The sequence below is a fragment of the Choloepus didactylus genome, chromosome 3 (genome assembly GCF_015220235.1).
Source record: "Choloepus didactylus isolate mChoDid1 chromosome 3, mChoDid1.pri, whole genome shotgun sequence".
NCBI lineage: Eukaryota > Metazoa > Chordata > Mammalia > Pilosa > Megalonychidae > Choloepus > Choloepus didactylus.
The window spans coordinates 85,605,723-85,626,466 of record NC_051309.1 but is presented as its reverse complement, the minus strand read 5'-3'; the positions used below and the strand labels follow the sequence as shown (position 1 = coordinate 85,626,466).

Here is a 20,744-nt window from a genome sequence, read left to right as displayed (position 1 = left end):
GGTAAAATGTCTAGTATGTCTTTAATTATAGCTTTTTACTTTTTTAATATGGTAATCTTCCTGACTGTAATGTTTATTTTAGTTACCTATATTGAGGTATCCCAAAAAGAAATTATTTGATCCAAGAAGTCTTCAACAACTTTGAAGAAAGTATCTTTAGACAAACTTATTAATTTGCATGGTTGCTCATACCTACAAATGAAATGTTAAACTAGGCCTAAATATGAAACCTAATTTTTCAACTTATAATCTATATTATGCATAAAGATAACCTCAAAAAAATCTCTGAAGAGTATTAGATACTAGCACTTGATTTCAAAATATCTTAAGTCACCATAATTTTAATAACTTTTTGAGTAGTTGCCAGTTTAATTTTCAGTATGTGAAAATTGGAGGTAAATTATTTATTACTTCCAGCAAACGTCTTTCACAATTTTATTTAATTTTTTCATCTTTTTTAATGGATCATAAAATGGGAATTTTTTATTGGATACTCATAAATGAATACTTTGCAAATAAGTTACTGTGGATTGAAATGTCAGCCATATTTCATGCAGTAAGAAATTTCTCAGATCAGACTAGCTCTGACATATGGCACTGAGCCATTCTCCTCTTTTGGAACAGTTATATGTCTTTAGACATTAAATAAAAGTACTGTGAACATTAGGACTTTTTGAATTTTATTTACTTAATTATGTGTCACAGAACTATTTAATAATTGCTTGTGTGAAATAACTGTAGTATGCTTGAGTTTAGTTTTATTACTATTATCAAGTGCTGACTGACATTAAAATGTATTTCAAGCAATCTTTTTGTTAATTTAAATTGTTAAGGTTTCTTCTACTCTTCAGCTTTGAAAAAAATATTCCTAAAGATGGACCAAAGAATGGATTAAGCTAGATGTAAGAAATTATAAACAATGCAGAACCTATTTATAGAAAAGGAAGTCAAAAGAGGTATCAGTTCTAAGCCTTACCTTGACCTCCTTGTAGCTTCCATACTATGGGTCACTCCTGTCTCAGAAGAGGGTTTTCCCTTGTCTTCCATTATTTCTTATTCTCATCTCCCTGGTTATTTCTTCTCAGATGTCACCTCAGGCTCTTCTTCTAACAGCCCTTCAGCTGCCAGTTTATGTCATGGTTGGATTGCTGACTCATAAACTCATCTTCTCTGTGACTTTTTTTCCTGTCTATGACCTCTAATTCTCCAGCCAAAATCTGTTCCTTAGTTCCAGACCACTATCCAAATAACCACTATCCAAGTATGTAATAAACTATTTGAATAGCCCATAGACACCTTAAACTTGAAGACTCCAAATTAAATTCATTTTACTTCTGTTCAGTTTTGCTCGTTATCCTGTGTTTCTTATGCAAGACTACTTACCTACTTGAACTTGGCAGAAACTTTGAAGTCATCTTTAACTCATCCTTCTTCCACAACTCCTTCATTAAATGACCAAAGGCTATCTATTCTAATGTCTTAATAACTCGCATTCCTTCATTTTCATGCTATCCTCCTTGCTGTTATTTTAGTTCAATTATTCTATTCAAATTAATTTATTTAAAATAAAATAAGATCTTAACTGGCCTTCCTACCCTAGACATTTCCTCTTCCAACTCATTCTCTATACTTCAGTAAGAGTGATATTTGTAAAACACAACATTGATTCTAAGTGTCTAAAGATGACATCCTGGGTTCTCCATGATCTTCCACTACTCTTTTGAGCCTTGAGCCATATTTTCTTACTCTCATGATTGGGTTGTTGGCATTTAAGTCCTTGATGGCTTAAAATGGCTATTCAGTCCTTGAATATTCTATGCCTTTTTTGTCTTCCAGCCTGTCAAATAGAGCTCCATCTTCGTAGATCCCTTTCTAATATCTTTTCCTAGCTAACTCCTGATAATTCCTGGTGGTGACTTCCTGTAGGAAAGCATTGTTGATGTCCACCATACCAAGGCTGAGTTGGTTGTGTCTCTCATGTGATACCCTAGTACCACTGAACTTATACCTATTTTAATAAATACCATACTGAACTTATACCTAGTAAACATCATACTCTATTGTAAATGTTTATGTGACTTCCTTTCAGTTACACTGTAAACTGTGTTTTATATGTTATTGCAGCCCTGTTACCAAACACAGCCTAGCTTGGCCTTTTTTAAGCAATTGATAAATTTTTGTTCAATTAACTACTAGTAAAAATGATTGAGTGGTTAAATTCATTTATTGTCAAATATTCACAAATCAATTTGGAGTATGGTTTTCTGTTTGAGGTTTGAGCACACAGCTCACATAGCTGCAATGTTGGGTTTAATCAAGATAATGTTTCTTAACAGGAAGGAAATAGCATTGAAAAATTTCTTTACACAAAGGTGCCTGACATTACATACTAGGCATTTTTTGAACAATTTAGCTCTGTGTATTTTTCAATGGCAGTAAGTAGAATGGGGTTTCCTTAACTTAAATGAAAAAGTGTTGATAACTTTTACTTCTGCTGTATATTTTTTTGCATGCTGTATATTATTTTTTAGCTTGGATCTAAAAAGGTGTATGTGCAAGTACCCTGATATTTTGAAAAATCTGTTGGACAAATAGTCAGGTGATACAGTAATTACCTACTGTGTTCAGGAACTGTGTTGGGACATTTTACTTATATTATTTTATCAAGCCCTCCCCCAAACAACTCTGAAATAGATGTAGCAATCCTCATTTTACAAATTGAGGAATGAAAGATTGAGAGGGGAGTGAATATGGTTCAAACCCAAGTCTCCTGATTACCCCTCATGGGGACTGAATCCAGTCCCTTTTTCAATTTCATTTGATCCTGGGGACAAATGAGATGAACGCCTCCCCACCTCTTACCCTTTATGTCTGCGATGCAAAAAAACAATATTTGTTAATACATTTTGTCCATAATAAATCTTTATAACTGAGAGTATGGCTTCCAAGTATACCACTGGAAGTAGAAATTGTATAGGAATAAGAATGAACTATCCATAGATATTAACAGAAAGGACATATGACAGAAAACACTAAATATGCATATCAGAGTGTTGGGGCAAAGACAGGTCAAGAAGTTGGATTTGGGTTAGAGAACAGGGTGGCTGTAAGGTGTCAGCAAGGGAGTAACATGGCCTTGGGCAAAAACACCAGGTTTATGACAGCACCGATTTTGTACCAAGGATTTTGAACATTTTTTCCCAAGGAGACAACAAAATTTAAAAGGAAAAAAAAAAACTTTCAGAATATGTTTTTCATGTTTGCAACACTTCCGAAAATTTTCCCAGAAAATTTCAAATTGTCTGTCTGTCTATCTATCTATCTATCCAAGCATATGTGTATACAATATATTCACAAATAATATCTTAGTATATAGCAAATACCATTCTATTTTACCACTGAAACATATGTGAATATAGTAATAAACTGGAAGAGTGATACTAAGCTTCTGCTGATGAGAGGAATTTAAATATAAGACTCTACAATACTTACAGGGGATTCAGGTACTATGGCATAGATATTAAACACCTTGCAGTCCGAGAAGTCCAACACTTGGACGAGTTACCTTTTTAAGCTTTAATTTCCTTATCTGGAAAATGGAGATAATACTCCTGCTGACCTCAGTGGGTTGCTGTGAGAATTAAATGAGAAGATAAGTATGAGGTGTCTAGCTTATAGAAAGGAAGCAGAAATGCTAGTCTTTATTAGTGTTTTTATTGATAATAATGTTTTTATCATGCTACTGCTACTCTCGGGGAGGTGAAAATTTATATTGTTTCAAGTAAGTGTATGTCAAAAGAATCATCAATATCTTTGGTGACAATTACATTATATTGGACTGAGATTTGGGGATAATGTGCAGTTATTTTGGCTGTTTACAAGATATCATCAGTGTGCATTTCTGCTGTAGGAAATTTGTTGTGGAAATACTTCTGTTTTTATTGCTTTGGGATAAGCAATGGCAATTTTGAATGTTTCTTTCATTAATTAGAGAGCTGGTTAATTTCTGGTGAATTCTAAATGCCTTAAAAGTTAAATAAGATTACCTGCAACAATTACACATTATTTTTAATCAAAATAATTTTCCCCTGAAATAAAACCATGCCTACCATGTCATATTTTCCAGTACATGCTTTAAAGTAGAGGAATAGGGAATTACCAAAAATTGTTTTGGGACACATTATGCTTAGTTGTTAAAAAAAACAAAAAGCAGTCAGTCCTGCAGAGTGAACAATTAGTTTTAAGTTTACTTTTTTAAAAAGGCCACTTGGCATTCTATGTTGGAATAGTCCAGAAGTTCAGTTACATTGATGTAAACACCCCATGTTTTTATTCTTTTCTGGATTTTACTAAACATCTTTTTTAAACAAAATGATTTTGAAGTGAATATTTTATGAGATAGTTTTTTAAAAATAGAAGTATTTCTGAATTTTGAAAAAGAGTTAGAACTTTAAGCTAGAACTTCACTAATATTATCTTTCCTGGTGGCTTGTTTTGTGGATGAATCCAAATTATAAATATTCACATTGAGAAAAAAATGCACAAAGAACTTTATTTTGTGATATAGTGAAGAGTTTAGAACTAGTTAGAATCCTAACTTTACCAGCATGGGCAAGGTAATTAGCATTTTGGACATCCATTACTCCATCTATAAAATTATTGAAACTACTACTGTACTTACTTCAAGGACTGTTGTGAGGATTAAATGACCTGATGCCCAAATGCCCAGGATAGAGTCTGGCACCAAGAAGGTATTAAAGAATATTTCTCATATGTCCTCTCTGACATCATTATTGAAAATTCTGCCAGTGGCTTGAGATTGCTTCTGTTTTATCTTAACTGTCAATAAGTAGTAGTATTTGGTACTCAATTTTAGGCATAGAAAAGAAATCTTTTAAATACAAGAAAATTATACCAATTCAAAGTAATTAAGGCAAAGTGTCTGGCTATTAATGCTTGGATTTTAGAATATTTCATGAGTATTAGAGGTTGATAATTTAAAAAGCATGGTATTACATGTAAACCAAATCAACAAAATGGCGCCTTCTAATCTGTGCCTCAGTAAATGAAGAGCATGGATTTGTTGGTGTACAGATTTTTATATAATGATATACTTCATAAAATATTTGGAAAAGAGCTGTTCCCTTATATATTTTTTTAATCTTCTTTCAGTTTTTTCCCTTTTTGAGATCTTACCAAAACAAACTTCATCCCAACTCCTGACTAAATGGTTCCAAATAATGAACTACTAGAACCTGAATAAATGAAATTTTAATAATTATTAATTGCTTTCTAATTTGAAATCTTAGTTTCAAAACGAAAACTACATTTTAACTATGATATTGCTTAGCCATGGACAAATATTATCCTCTCTTTTTCCTACCTTTGTTAGGATATTTTAATATCTTGGGATATCTACAACAAATGCCTGCAAATTAATCTTTTTCCCTCCTTGACTCTTTCACTTCCTCTTTCTTTCATTATTACTGTATCTATATTTTATCTTTGAAAGGCTCATTACTTCTAGTTTTATATTCTTAAACAGTGATCTTATGAAGAAAATAATATCCAGAGGCAAGGGAAAATAAGAAAATTACGTCTATGGATTTTTCTCCTATTAAGGTTTTTGTGAATCTGAAACAATCTCAGCAGTTTTTTGGATTAAGGAGTTTATTAATGGTCCAAATTAATAATAATGCTTCTTTTAGGAACAATTAGATCACTTAAGGATTTTTCTTCTGGCTTTTGTATAAAGACCAGAACTAAGGAAGAAAATAGCTGGCATCACTCATCAAAAGTTTGACCCTTAATCATTAAGTAGCCTTTTAGGACAGTTTTGAATTATGTAAGTAAATAAATATCTACAATTCTCTAGTTTCTAATTATTGTTTCTTTATTTTCTTTCAGAACTCTTGATGTTTCAGTGAGCTTTAATGGAGGAAAATCTGTCATATCAAACTCATTGATAGTCACTGCCACAGAATGTGTAAGTAAATAAGTTTGCATAGAAGTTATATTTTAAAAATAGTTCTATCTGGAAATAATTCATGTAGCCTCAATGTTGAATACTATAATAAAGAAGATTAAAACAATAACATTGGAGACCAATAGAAGGAAAAATGTATATAAATTTTAGTTTGAATTTTTTTTCTTTAGCCACCTGTTAAAGGAATCTTAAGACAGTATACATTATATTTTGATATTTATAAAATTCCAGTTTTTTTAAAAATAAAAATAAGGTAGGCTAATGATTTCTAAATGCATTTTTTTCTTAAACATTGACTATGCAAATGAAATATTTTTTTCTGTTATAAGTGCTAAGATTTTAGTATCTAAGACATTTATAATTTTAAAAATCATTAGTGCATCTGAATGAGTGACTTCATTATTTTGTCCAGATTAAATGTTGGTGTTACCTATATGCATAAGGAATTTGATTTTGAGAGCTTGATAATATCTTAGTTTGAAACTGCATTGAAACTAAATTTTAGTTGAGATGATTGATTTGCATTGCCTAAGATGCAATATTTTGAGACATAAACTCCATTCATGAAACAATTTTTTTCCTGTGGATAATTTTGTAGATTTATAGAGTTTTAATATTAGGTTTTTGAACATGAAAATAGGAAGCACTAAAAGGAGTTTGCAAACATGACATTGTTTTATGATTATATTTTCTTTGTGAAAAATACATAAATCAAAGCAAAAAACAATCGCTGCCTGTAAAAAGATGAAAAACTTAAACCTAAATATTTTTTCATCATTTCACAGTTTTATATTTGATCTTGTAATTTACGAGATATCCTTCCTTCAGAAAACAAAACAAAACAACTCAGTGGTGTGGTGTCTGTATACAGGTAGTTGTTTCTCATTGTAAGAAAACATTGCAGTTTATGGACCCTTAGGCCAATATAAATCTCCCTGGATAGCTCTTTGACAATACATGCTTCTAATTTGAAAATAGGTAGGTTTTTTTTTTCCTTCTTCTTTTTCTCATCTGTGATGCATGTTGCAATTTGTAGGTTTTGTAAATGTTGCAATTTGGAGGTTTTTTGTACCGTTGGGAAGTTGTTGGCATTACAGGTATTCGTGGTATATAGTTTCTCAGTGTGTCGACTCATTGGAATGACATTCTTTCTCCGTTCTCTTTATTCTGCACCTCCAGCTGTCTTCCTTTACCTCTCCTCCACACAAGCAGGAAAATAGATCTTTGTTCCTGTCCTGTAACCATACACAATTTCGATGGGTAGGAATGCTGAGGTTAGATGACATCTGGACTTTATAGGTAGCGTGCTATAAGGAAGTCATCTTGGGTCTTGTAGTTCTTAGAAGAGGTTAACATGAATTGAGGCAGTTTAAGAGTAAGGTGATCTTAAAAAAGGCACATTGGTTGTGTCAAAGTTGGGAAGAGAGGGAAAGGACAAGTAGCAATATTAAATAAGGAGGTCAAGGTAGGTGTCATGGAGAAGGTGAGATTTGAGTTTTTGATTTCACAGCCTTGACATCATCTGGGTACTGAATCACAGACTGGACTCCTCAGTCAACTTTCACACCCAAATTTTCCTAGACAACTGACAATGCTACTTGTTTTTCAGGCCTCTTGTTAGGAAGAATTAATCTAAGAAATGGCCAGTTGGAAGGCCAGCCAACAAATGTCCAATTCTCTTTGTGATAAAAAGAATTACAGCTTTTCAGAAATTTGTGTTTGTTTTCTTTTCATCAGCACTTTCAGGTGCCACTTGGTCTTCTCAAACCGTGTACTCTAGCCACAATGGTCTTTGTCTTGTTCATGCGGAAAGCCACAAATTTTGTTCCCACCTCACTCCCAGATCTCCTAGAGCTTTCTTATACTTCCTCAGTGAGGTCTTCTCAGTACCCTGGACTAGGTTAGTTCACACTTTTACATACTACTGTCAAACTCTCCAACCACGCTCCTCACACTTTAATTATTTATTCAAGATGTCTCTTCACCTAGTCTGTGGGATTCATGAAGACTTGTTCAAATTTTTAACTTAGACACCTATTTAAGTGTCTAACATGTAGTAGGTGTTCATCAAGTATTTTTAGCTTCTAGTCAATAATACTTATTTATGCCACTTAGTTTAAGAAAAGTGGCATTCAAGTGTTGAATATTTTTAAGTGATTTTTTGACCTGAGGACTGTTTAAGGAGAGACATGCCTAACTAAAAGTGGGAGGCTTTTAACTCCTGCCCAGAGTGAAGATCTATGTGTAAATCATATCTGGTTTCATATTTCTCATCATATGACTCTTAAGTCCACAGTTTGCAGTGTGGTATCTGCTGATAGGACTGAAGTCTATGTGTTCGACCTTTCCTTAATTTGTTTATAAAGTTACATGAACAATGAAAGTATTTCCCTTTCATGACAGAAATCTTCCACGCTCTGATAACGGCTCCAGCAAATCAAAATGAAGGAAATGTGAATGCTTGAATTTGTGTCCAGTTAACTGAACTAATGCCCGAGACCAGTGCATTCAATGGCTGTCGTCTCGTACATTTATGCCACACTGGGTTTGCATTAAATTTTTGTTTCTCTGACTCTTTTTCGACCATATTTAGCTTCAGTATGACAAAGATTGTATCTACTGTTTCTGATATGGAGATTTAGAAAGTTTGTATTTTAGTTTCAGTTTTGAGACAAATCTTTGGTTTCAGTTGAGATGATTATATTATCATAATAGATGAATATTTGCACCTGGGATACATAGTGTTTTGCCAATGCTACTAATAGAAGCATTTTTTTAAAGGGAAAATAAAGGATTTTAAGTCCTTGTCAGGGCTAGTCCATTTACTTTGTATTCTAATGGACAGAATCATATCACAGTTTTCTGAATTTCCTGCTCACAGCTCATGCATAGAAAGAACAAACTAACCACTAAACTTTTAGCAGATTCATATCCTCAGGTTCCATGTCCTAATTTCTGAAAATACAGTGCGAATTCTAAGAAAAGGGGAAGCCAAACGTTCATAGAACACTTTTGAAAGCCGTATAGCACAGCCAAATGATGAGCTGTTTCAATGAGTGATGTGACTAGATCCTCATGTGGGAAACGTTTGGTGGAGAATATTATGTTCATTTTATACATACACACTAACACAGTCACAGATGGGGGGTATACTGCAGAAGACCTTATAACTGAAGGTGGCATCACAAATTTACACGTTTGACATTTGTCCCATAGAACACCACAGTTTTCTATGTATTGTATGACCATCTTTTGTTATATTCCCATTCACTTAGATTTAAAATCTTAATGTAATCAGGACTGTTGAGAGTCACATGATCTGTTCATCAATGTTTAGAATTCTGTGTAGAAACATGCACTCTGAGGATTTCCTAAGTAGTCTAATGTAAGCTTTGAATTCTTTTTGGTTTGGGTTTTTTTTTTTCTTTTTCTTTTTCTTTTGGCTCCAAGAACAGAGCATTTAGACATCTGCCTGGAAAAATTTCTATAATTATTTATCTCCTTTCATTTTCTCTCTCTCTCCTTCTTTCTATTTCTCCTATCCACTGCCTCCTCCCTCCTTTTTTCATTCTACCAAACTCTACATCAAGCAATTGCTGGATAAGCGCATACCTTTTTAATTTTTTATATTTTAAATTTACAAGACAAATGAATTAATTCTTTATGGTAAATATGACATAATAGCATCTTCTAGTGCCTTAAGAAGGTCCAACAGGTTTTAGAACTCTATGAAGCTAGTGTATTGTGTACATGTATGAAATTTCTGTAGTTGCTTTTGTTTGCTGTCTTCTGAAAGATAAATGATATGATCAGGGATTCTATATGGTGCTTTCATGGTGTCAGTTTTGGTTAATTGGAAAGCTAACATCAGCCATGTAAATACTTTATATTTTGGTTATTCCTCCTTACCTATAGATGGAAAATTAGAAATCAAATGTATAGTTTTATTTTTTTTCATGAGTAGTGGATTCTTAATTCTTTTCCTGAAAATTTCTGAAATTAATGGATACTTTATGGTTAATTGTACTGCTCTGAGAATTTTTAAACGTTATTTGTAAATGAAAGCATGGATTAGTTTAAAACATAAAAGCTGCTATTAATCAATCTACTTGAGAATGGATTTGTTTTGAGATAGTATCCAAACCACTAATTGGCAATATTTTTTTTTCTTTTCCCCCCTCCCCATTGTGATAGTAAGAGGTGACATAGGGAAAAGAGACACATTTCAAGATTTTCTGATTGGTTAAACCAAATCTATTTTGCTAGCACCTCCTTGCCAGTACTTTTGAAAATTGTATTCCCTTCCCTTTTTTCAGTTATTTACAAATGACTGTTTACATAAGGATTATTGTTTCTTTCGTTGCATGGGTTGTTATGTATTACACTTCAAATTCCATTATAAAATGTTCTTATTAAATGTTACTACCATTTCCACTTAAACACTGGAAAGTGTCTTAGCCTTGATCTATCCCAACATTTCCCAAAGTAGATTCTAGAGAATCCTTGCTCTACAGATTATTAAAAATATTATGAGAAAAAAATGGATAAGTGCTGAAATGCTTTGGACTTCTTTACTGCAAGTCCATTCAGAGTTTTTTAAATATGTTAATGTGCACAGTGATTTTTTTTTTTTTTTATGAGAGATGTAAAAACTAATAGTAATGGTTTTTCCACAAAGAGTTTAATGCTTTGGGAATGACTGGCTTTCTTATTTTGTGGATTAGAAAACAGAGGCCCAGAGAATTTGAATGACTTGCTTAAAATGAGACCTCCCAACTAATGCTTTTAATACAATGACATTCTAAGATGACTGCTAGTAGGTTCTCTCTTTTCCTCTCCCCTTTTCTCTCTGTCTCCCAGCTCATGGAATAAGTGTGGCTCTTTCCCTGATCTCCAGACTTTTATTTCCCTCTTGTTTTGAAAGATAGGAAACATACCTCTGAAAAGCTGCCTTATAAAGTCCCACACTTCTACCCAGACAGCATAATTATTTATTTACAGCTTTTTTTTTTTTAAATTCCCTGAATTCCTACCTTTTGAAAACAAAACAAAACAAATTACAATTGCTGGGATCCCAGAGTGGGGGGTTAAAGGGAGAGATATCTTATTCCCTTGAACTCTTTATCTCTACTCTAAAAATTCAGTAAACACTTTTTTTTTGGTGTAAGATTCTTTTGTCTTATATTTTTGGTGTTCATTCTCTTAGTAAATAGGTTTTAATATCAGGTGTGGAGTTTCCAACAGTAAGTAGATTGGGCATGGCCCCTCCCTTCCAAGACCTCAAAATGAATTGTGGCAGAGAAGAGAAATTAAATAAATAATCACAAAGCTCTTCATAAATTATTTGATTAATTGCATCATGATAATTACTAAAGATTAAAGTAAGGAGAACTATGACCTATAATAAGGAAGGACGTTTTCTAGCCAGGACATCTTAGGACTGCCCTGAGGACGTGACTTAATCTGACTCCTGTAGGCTATAGCTGGTTGCTAAATGAAGGGGGTTGGAGGCAGAATCCAGAGCAGGTGCCTTAAGGCTGGAGATCTCCGCAGTTAGGAAGTGAAGACATCAGTGTGGTTCTTGGGCAGGTAGTGCTTGAGCTGTGATAAGAGAGCCTCTGATATATGAATGCATGAGATTGCATTCTCGCATTGATGGATAGGTACCATTTGTCAAAAAGAATCATTGTTTGTTTGTCATCTACTTGGCATTTTTTGATATTCATCTTGTCTCATCATTCAAATATATAACATAAATAGTGTTCCACTGTCAAAAAGCCTGGAGGAACTCTGCCTGAATTTGGCCTAAAAGTAATTTTTCCTATAACCAAAATAATCCTTACCGCAGACAAAAGATAAGGATCATATGGACCATTCATATAACCACATTTAGTAATTTTTCCTACATTCCTTTAAGATATATTATAAAACAGTCTGCAGCGCTCTGAAAGATGTTTTAAATTATAACCTATCCTAATATTTGCAACAGAATATAAAGAAATTTATAAAATTTAAAGAATTCAAAGAAATATAATAGAAATCTGGTTTGATATTATTATGCTTTGTTTTATTTGTTTCTTAAAAAACGTGTGTGTTTGGGATTTGACCCTGGGCTTTGCTGACCACCTTGTTTTTGTCTTTTGCCCACTCTAGTCTAATGGGATTGCGGCCATCATTGCCATTCTGGTGTTACTGCTTCTTTTGGGTATCGGTTTGATGTGGTGGTTTTGGCCCCTTTGTTGCAAAGTGGTGAGTAATAAGAAGAATCTGCAGCTCTGCTCTTTCTCTCTTTTTTTTTTTTAATCCGTGTGATATTAAGTAAGGTCTAAAGTATGAACAAATGCCATATTGTTCAACAGCATCAACGTTTCAATTAGCAAATTGTATTTTAATTGTTTTGCCATTGTGATAAATTCTAGAAAACATGTATGCCAGTAAGTGTTTATTTTAAAGCTTCATCTAAAAAGCACTGCAAAATCACCTTGGGGGAAAAATGGGATAGGAAAGCAGGAGAGGTAGTAGGGAAAAAAGGTCTTTCCACTCAAGTATAAGAGTAATTCAAGTAAAATGAATATTTTCTGGATTCATTGGGGGAACTTGGTAATCTGTCAGTTTTTTTTTTTTCAGTGCTTATTGAATCTTTCATTTCCTCTTTGAAGTATGTACTATTTCAGGAACTGCACTGTTTGCCTTTCTGAAAAATATCTTAGAACTATGTCATGTGCAAATTTTAGGGTATCTGTTAAATAGTTACTTTTGAAGTTATGACAGGTGGTTTCAGTTCATGTTATTTTTCAGTGTTTATGTAAAGCCTCTGAAAGAATATGGGTGCATTAATTTTTTATTGCTGCGGTAACAATTTGCAGTGCATTTGGTGACTTCAACCAATGAAAACTTACTCTCTTATGGTTCTGTAATTAGAGGTCTGACATGGGTCTTACTGGGCTCAGTGGGGCTAGAAGGTGTTCGGAAGGCTACAGTCCTCTCTGAAGGCTCTCAGATGTATCATTTCCTTGATTTTTCCAGCTGCTAGAGACCCTCCACATCTCTTGACTTATGGTTCCCTTCCTCCATCTTCAAAGACAGCCATGTGGCATCTGTCTGACTATTCTTCTGTAGTCACGTCTCCCTCTGAATCTAAATCCAGCTGGGAAATGTACTGCAATTTTAAGGAACCAAGTGATTAGGTTAGACCCTCCTAAGCAATCCAGGGGAGTCTCCCTACCTCAAGGTCTTTAACTTGAATCAATCTGCAAAGTCCCTTTTGCCATGTAAGGTAACATATTCACAGGTAGGGATAATTAGGATGTGGATGTCTTTGAAGGCCTAGCACAAAGTGGAATGCTGAATAATAAATTTAATCCTTTTTCAAGCATTCCAGTTTTGATGGTCCAGATTTAACAGATTCTTCATAGAAAAGATTAACCAGTGGAAGCATTCCTTCAAATCATGCCTTCAAGTCATGCCTATTATTTATTTTTTAATATTCCTTGTATTACCAGCACATTATTTAGAAGTTTTTATTCTGTAGATCACTGTAGTGTTTTACATAATTTTATGAAACTGCCATTTTTTCTCACTTTTGCTGATTGATTTCAGCTTCCTTGTAGATTCAAGAAGTGCTTTCTTTATATTACTCTTGCATTTATTATTAATTGTACTTCAGTCTGATTTCATGAGATGACTTTACAGCTCTTTATCTCAGCATAGTTGGCCCATGGAGGAGACCCAGAATTGACTCAGATAACGGTAGAGATAAGAAGCATCCTATCTCCTTGCTGAACTAATCAGTTGCCTGCCATAGCAATTTATGCTCAAATGTTTTCCTGCTGTAATCTTCTTGATTATCCTAGATATGGCTATTTTAGGGTGGCTAGTGTTCTCGTGTCTCAAATTAAAAAGCAAGAAGTTGTCCTAATGTGATTTGTGCTCCTTGGTTTTTTAATTTAAACTTTGCTGTGGTAGATTTCCTTTCTTCATTGCTTTGCAGTTTCATTTATTATTGACAAGATAGCTCAAAAGAGTCAACATATATATTTTTTTGAATACACATGCAAAAAATATAGACTTCTTTGGGAGATAGTGATTTTCTTGTAGTTAGATTTGCTCAAATACAGATATTCATCATCATTTTGGATTTTCTAGAGGGGATCCAGTCATCAGGTGGAGACACTAGATTTGTTCCAACCCCGGGACTTAGGAGATCATGAATCGTGGAGTCATTATCTTTACACAAGGCATAGAAGGGCCCTTTAAAGATATGATTTCAGGGTGGCAGAAAGGCTCCCCATCTTCAGAAATATCTGTGCTTGCATAGTAATTTCTGGAACTCATTTAATAGAGGGAAACACCTTGATTTTACAGTTTGAAATATAGATTAAAAAGCAACTAGCTCTGTTAATAAATTTAAATTTTCACCTAAGTGTAAAGAAATCTTAGCAAATGTTTCCTTAGAGTATTTCCATCCCCCCTTAGGGTTTTTTTTTTTTTTTTTTTTTGAAATAAATTCAAAGTTATGGGAACAGTTGCAAAAACAATACTAACCCCATACACAGAACTCCATCATACCCTGACCCCCCACCCCCGATAGCCCAGTCCACCAACTTTAACATGCTGTCACATCGCTATTTCTTTCTATCCCTCCCTCCCTCCCTATCTATTATCCATTATCTATTGTTCTGTATTCTGAACATATGAGAGCTAGCTGCACACACCCTTGAACAAACACTATAATTCACATATACACTTCCCAGGAACAAGAACATTCTTTTGTGCAATCCCATTAATCACAGCTAAGAAGTACAAGAGATTCAACAATGATACAAAGCTTACATTCTATATTTCCTTTTCCTTATGTCTCAACTGTGTCCCTTTGAGCCTCCTGTCCTCCATCCTCCGATCCCATCCAGGTTCATCCTTGGCATTCAATTGCCATCTATTTAGACTGTTTTTTTTTTTTTTTTCTTTTTTTTCAATTGTGGAAACATATATACAGCGTAAATCTTCCCATTCCACCCCCTCCCTAACATTCCATTAGTGGGATTGATCACCTTTAGAATGTTGTAATGCTCTTTCCCACCATCCATTACTAGAAATTTTCCTTCACCTCAGACAACAACCCTACACTCATTTCTTAACTCCCCATTGCCCCTTCCCCCATTTCTCTTGACCCAAACTCTTACTTTTCATCTCTATGGTCATATTCTCTGATAATTTCTTTGTGTTTGCTGTAGGGCTTAAAATTAACCTCTTAAATTCATAACAATATTGTTTTTCTTTGATACCACCTTCACTTCAATAGGACATATAAACTATGTTCCTATACTCCTCCATTCCCCCACCTTTATATAGTTGTCTAAAATTATGTATTTTACGTTGAGTTCAAAACCACTGATTTGTCATTAGAGTTTGTGTATTTTATATCGTGTAGAAAGTAAATAGTGGAGTTACAATTCAAAAATCATTGACTTCTATTTGTATTCCATTGTGGTTGGAGAATGTGCTTTGTGTATATTCAATTTTTTTTGTTTTTTAATTTATTGAGGCTTGTTTTATGTCCCAGCTTATGGTCCCTTCTGGAGAAAGGTCCATGATCACTAGAGAAAAATGAGTGTCCTGGTGATTTGGGATGTAAGGTTCTATATATGTCAGTTAAAATTCTCTATATCCCTTTCTCCTTCTTTGTTTCTCTGTCAGTAGGGCTCCTTTAGTATCTGAAGTAGGGCAGGTCTTTTCTTCGCAAAGTCTCTCAGCATTTGTTTGTCTGTGAAACATTTAAGCTCTCCCTCAAATTTGAAGGAGAGTTTTGCTGGATAAAGTATTCTTGGTTGGAAATTTTTCTCTCTCAGAATTTTAAATATATCATGCCACTGCCTTCTCGCGTCCATGGTGGCCCCTGAGTAGTCACAACTGAGTCTTATGTTGTTTCCTTTGTATGTGGTGAATTGCTTTTCTCTTGCTGCTTTCAGAACTTGCTCCTTCTCTTCAGTATTTGAGAGTCTGATTAGAATATGTCTTGGAGTGGGTTTATTTGGATTTATTCTATTTGGAGTTCACTGGGCATTTATGCTTTGTGTATTTATATTGTGTATAAGGTTGGGGAAGTTTTCCCCAACAATTTCTTTGAATACTCTTTCTAGACCTTTACCCTTCTCTTCCCCTTCTGGGACACCAATGAGTTTTAAGTTTGGACGTTTTATTTTATTTATCATATCCCTGAGATCCATTTCGATTTTTTTGATTTTTTTTCTCCATTCTTTCTGTTGTTCTTTCATTTTCTGTTCTGTGGACTTCTGGGACACTGAGACATTGTTCAACTTTCTCTAATCTTGTGTTGTGACTATCCAGAGTCTTTTTAATTTGGCCAACAGTTTCTTTTATTTCCATAAGATCTTCTATTTTTTTTTTTTTATTCTTGCAATTTCTTCTTTATGCTCTTCTAGGGTCTTCTTTATGTCACTTATATCCTGGGCCATGGTCGTCTTGCTGTCCTTTAAATCCTTTGCCATGTTTTCATTCCTCGATTGTAGTTCTTTGATTAATTGTGCCAAGTACTGTGTCTCTTCTGATATTTTGATTTGAGTGTTTGGAATTGGATTCTCCATATTGTCTGGTTTTGTCATATGCATTAAGATTTTCTGTTGTTTTTGGCCTCTTGGCATTTTCTTTGCTTGATAGGGTTCTTTCAAGTTGTAAAAAAAAGATACCAATCTAATTTTTCAGAAACACAGTTTGGTGGCGTACACTTTCTCTAACCAGCAGATGGCATCTGTGAGTCACCTATACCCCTCAAGTCAGTTCTCCACCTTGTCCCCGTGGTGTGTGGGGAAATGATTCTTGTGGGGTTCAGTTGGAGAACTCAGTTTGGGTGTGTTGCTGGAGCTGTCCGCCCTGCATGTGGGGCGTGTGTACGGGTGGCCAGGGAGGAAGGGCAGCTTTAATATTCAAATCCCCCAGGTTCCTGGAGATTCAAGGCCACCGCAAGAGTCTAAGCCTTCATTTCATTTCAGCCCCAGACCCTCTCTCTCGCTGTCCCACAAACCACCGGACTTGCTGTAGCGTCCCTGGGTTCTCCGAGCGGCCCCCCCCTCCCAGCCACGATCTTCCAGGAGCTCAGCTGAGGGAATGCCGTGCTGTATCACCAGTGCGCACCATCCCTCAAGGGAAGCCCCAGGCCACCGGGCCGTGCAGGGGCACTCTCAGCCTGATGCAAAGATGGCCGAATGGGGCATCTCAACCCCCCCCCTCCTCGCACAGTTCCTCCTTCCCAGCTCTGGGGCAACTGGCGGGGCTCTGGGCTGTGGGCATGGCCCTGGGCAGGAGTTTATCCAGCCCTCCGGGGATCCAGCTGCTAGCCGCGGGGTTTCTTTCAGCTTCCGGCTCTCCCCTCCATTCCCCCGGCCCCTAGGGTATCTGCAGCAGGCTATCTTCCACGCCAGACAGCGAGAGGCCGGCCCAGCCCCCTCTTGCTATGTTTTACTGCGTGGTTCCCACTGTCACAACTGTAGCCGCTCCTGGGTTTTTCCCCTTTTTTTTTCTTTAAAAAAAAAACCAGTCTGTCTCCAAGCGCTAACCACTGGCTTCCCCACACCGCCGCGTGGCTGTGGGTCTTCCAGCCAGCTTACTCATTCGTTTCAGAATGCAGATTCCCGGTTTCACCAAGTATACGGCCCCTGTGGTACTAGCAGACCTCATCCAGCTGGCGTATTGCTGTAACTGGTATTCTGGGTCACTTTCTGTTTTTTATCTAGTGTTTTTCATGGAGGTGTTTTTTTGCCCTGTCTCACCTAGCCGCCATCTTAGTTTCTCCACCTTAGAGTAGTTTTAAAAATAGGTAGAAGCTAGAGACAAAATTCTGCATTTAACCTTTGGCAAATATTTACTGAGCATCTAATATGTGTCAGTATTGGGCTGTGATCTGGGTTGAGTTTAATATGAAGACACAAACATGTGGAAAAATAAGTGTAAATGAAGGAGGACCATGGGTGCTCCAATGGCATCATGTGTAAAGAACAGTAAGAATATACCTGTGGGGGAGCTTGCCAGAGAAAGGGATTGTTTCACAGAAACCTGATGAGTAGTTGACCCCAAACTGAGTTTTGAATGATGAACAAGATTTTGAAAGTTGATTAGTGCCATTCCAGATGAAGTGTGTGTGGAATTATGAGTTATTCTAATATGTTTTGGGAAGTGCTAGGCTGAGGCCTAGTGTGCCAGCTAAAGGAGTAGTGAAAGAAGGCTTGGGATTTAGGCGAGAAGATGCCACTGGAGAGCTTTGGTGAGTACATTCACCTGTAAGAAGCTTTCCTTGCTTTGAAGTGTTGCTGAAGTGTGGCCCTGTCTGGGATTACTTATGACGTACCCTTCTGAATTCCTTCAGCAATCAAAATGGAAAGCCACTTGACAGATAGAGCACCTTAGATTTGGCTGTAGCAAAATATTCCTAAAAAAAATTCTAACAAAGTATAGATACTTGAAATCTAAGCTGGAAGCCAGGTGGACTAAAGAAAAATGAAAAGATGACATGAAGAGAAGAGGTAAGGGAGACCTGTAACCTTGTGAAACAAAGATATCAAGAACATCAGAGTGTGTTTTAAGTACAATTGCAGGTTATTTCTTTACTTTTGTTTCTTTTAGAGAATGTACTTCCGAGATTCTGGAACTAGAATGTGGTTAGTTAAATAATCCTTAGCAGTATTAAATTATTAGGGATCGATTTGACTTTGTCTATCATTATCACTAATATAATTTGTTAAAGGAGAATGGAATGTGTTTATTCAGCTTGGTGTTGTTCAAATGTCTTTTTGTTTCAGTGTGTTTTAGGTACTAATGGCAAGAATTTAAGTCTAATCTTTCAACTGAAACGTGGCCAAAGAGCTTAAAATGTCTTTTCTCAGGCACATTTAAGATTATGTCAGCTGTCTACACCCTTGGGAATCATAGGTTTAGGAACTTTACCTAAGATAGAAAGCCTGGAAAAAGAAGCCCTGAACAGAAGCCCCAGTGGCTATCACATATTCTTCATTCATCATTTCATGTTTTATGAAATGATCAATTCATTCCTTGTTCAGAGATTAACATTTCACAGATATCTAATCTGTGATGGAAATGATACTCATATCTGAAGCAGTGATTTTAGCTCAGTTTCTTTGTTCCCCAAGTAACTTGAAGGCCTTCAGAGCAGAGAGTCACTATCAGGTTTCCAGTGGTGGTAATTCTCTTTGAGGGGAAGGCGTAGGACTGGTGGAGACATCTGCAGAGATAGTGCAGTTTGGAAAATCCCCGTGTGGTGGGTGGGCTGAATAATGGCCCTCACCGATTTCCAAACCGAATCCTGGATCTGTGAATGTTACCTTATCTAGCAGAAGGGACTTTGCAGTTGCGATTGAATCAATGATTTTGAGATTGGAAGGTTATTTAGGATTTTCTGAGTGGGCCCTAAATGTAATCAGGAGTGTCCTTATTAGAGGAAAGCAGAGGGAAATTAGGCCATGGAAGAGAGAAAGCAATGCTACCACAGAGAGCAAGATTGGAGTGAAGTGGCTCCAAGCTAAGGTGGCCACTCACCAACAAAAACTGGAAGAGGCAAGGAGCAGATTCTGCCTTGAAGTCTCCAGCAGGAACAGGCCTCCTTGGTTTTAGCCCCATAAGACTTTGTTTGGACTTCTGGAGTGTAGAACTATAATAAAATAAATTTAAGTTGTTTAAGCCACCCAAGTTTGTGGTAATTTGTTACAGAAGCAATAAGAAACTGATATCATTCTTATATCCTCCAAGATTGGGAGACACTACTTAGGGCTCTATTAATATTGCAATTTTAAGAATCCTTATGTGATATGTTTTCAGATCACTTCAATACAAAAAACTGCTCATGAAGCACAAGAGGCTATACGATGGAATGCAATTAAATATTCTTCAAAGTGTCAGCAATGGTGCTAAGGCTATTTAATATGCATTCTTTATAATTAAAATAACCGTTCAGTTTTGTTTGGTGGAATTGTAAAATAAATGTGCACAATGATTCATCCACTGAGAAGAATTTACTCTCTGTCACAGAAAGAGAAAAAATTCTTGGAAGAAATGTCTGTCATTGTCACGATTGTCCAAGGCTTATCTATTATTAGAACTGTTTGGTGACATGGACCCAGGGTCACCTTTCTCAGGGTGCTTGTTATTTGCTAGAAGGAACCAGTACAATTTCTTCTATATTCAGATATTGAAACATTCCCTTAAAAGTTAGAAATGGATCTTTTAACTCTTCATGGAAAACCAAAGTACTTGAACATTTATTTAAACTATAACATATACCCTGTTAGCACTACCAGTTTTATTGCTGTCAGGAAACAGGAAACACATCAAAAGCAGAACCATCCCCACTGGATTATTTTTAGTAGGGTATCTTACATTCTTAAAAAGTCACCATGACTGTCACTTGAGAAAATGGTACTTTTTGTGGTACTTAATACAATTTTATTAATAACTATTAATGTAATTATTTGTTTAAAATCTCTCTCCTCTTACAGATCTCTTGATTTCATGAGGGCAGGCACTGTGTGTGTCTTACCCATCACTGTAAACATGGCATTTGATACTTGTTGTTAAATTTATTTTCTCAAACTATCCCGTCTTAAAATGGAGACACTTGATAGCTCTTTACCTAGAAGGCAACTTCAAAATTTGATACTATTTTGTTAGCCATAATCCATATTCTGTCAACTGTGGAGAAATATTATGCACAAGGGCAATTCTATGGTATAAT

At 35.6% G+C, this 20,744-nt stretch overlaps 1 protein-coding gene across 1 annotated transcript in view; it reads left to right on the top strand.

Annotated features, from left to right (window-relative positions):
- Window positions 1-20,744, top strand: part of ANTXR2 (ANTXR cell adhesion molecule 2) — a 162,663-nt gene that overhangs the window by 49,396 nt on the left and 92,523 nt on the right. The window contains exons 11-12 of the mRNA XM_037830075.1: window positions 5,908-5,986; window positions 12,140-12,235. Of these exons, the coding sequence (XP_037686003.1) occupies window positions 5,908-5,986; window positions 12,140-12,235 (175 nt within the window). The remainder of the gene's footprint in view (window positions 1-5,907; window positions 5,987-12,139; window positions 12,236-20,744) is intronic.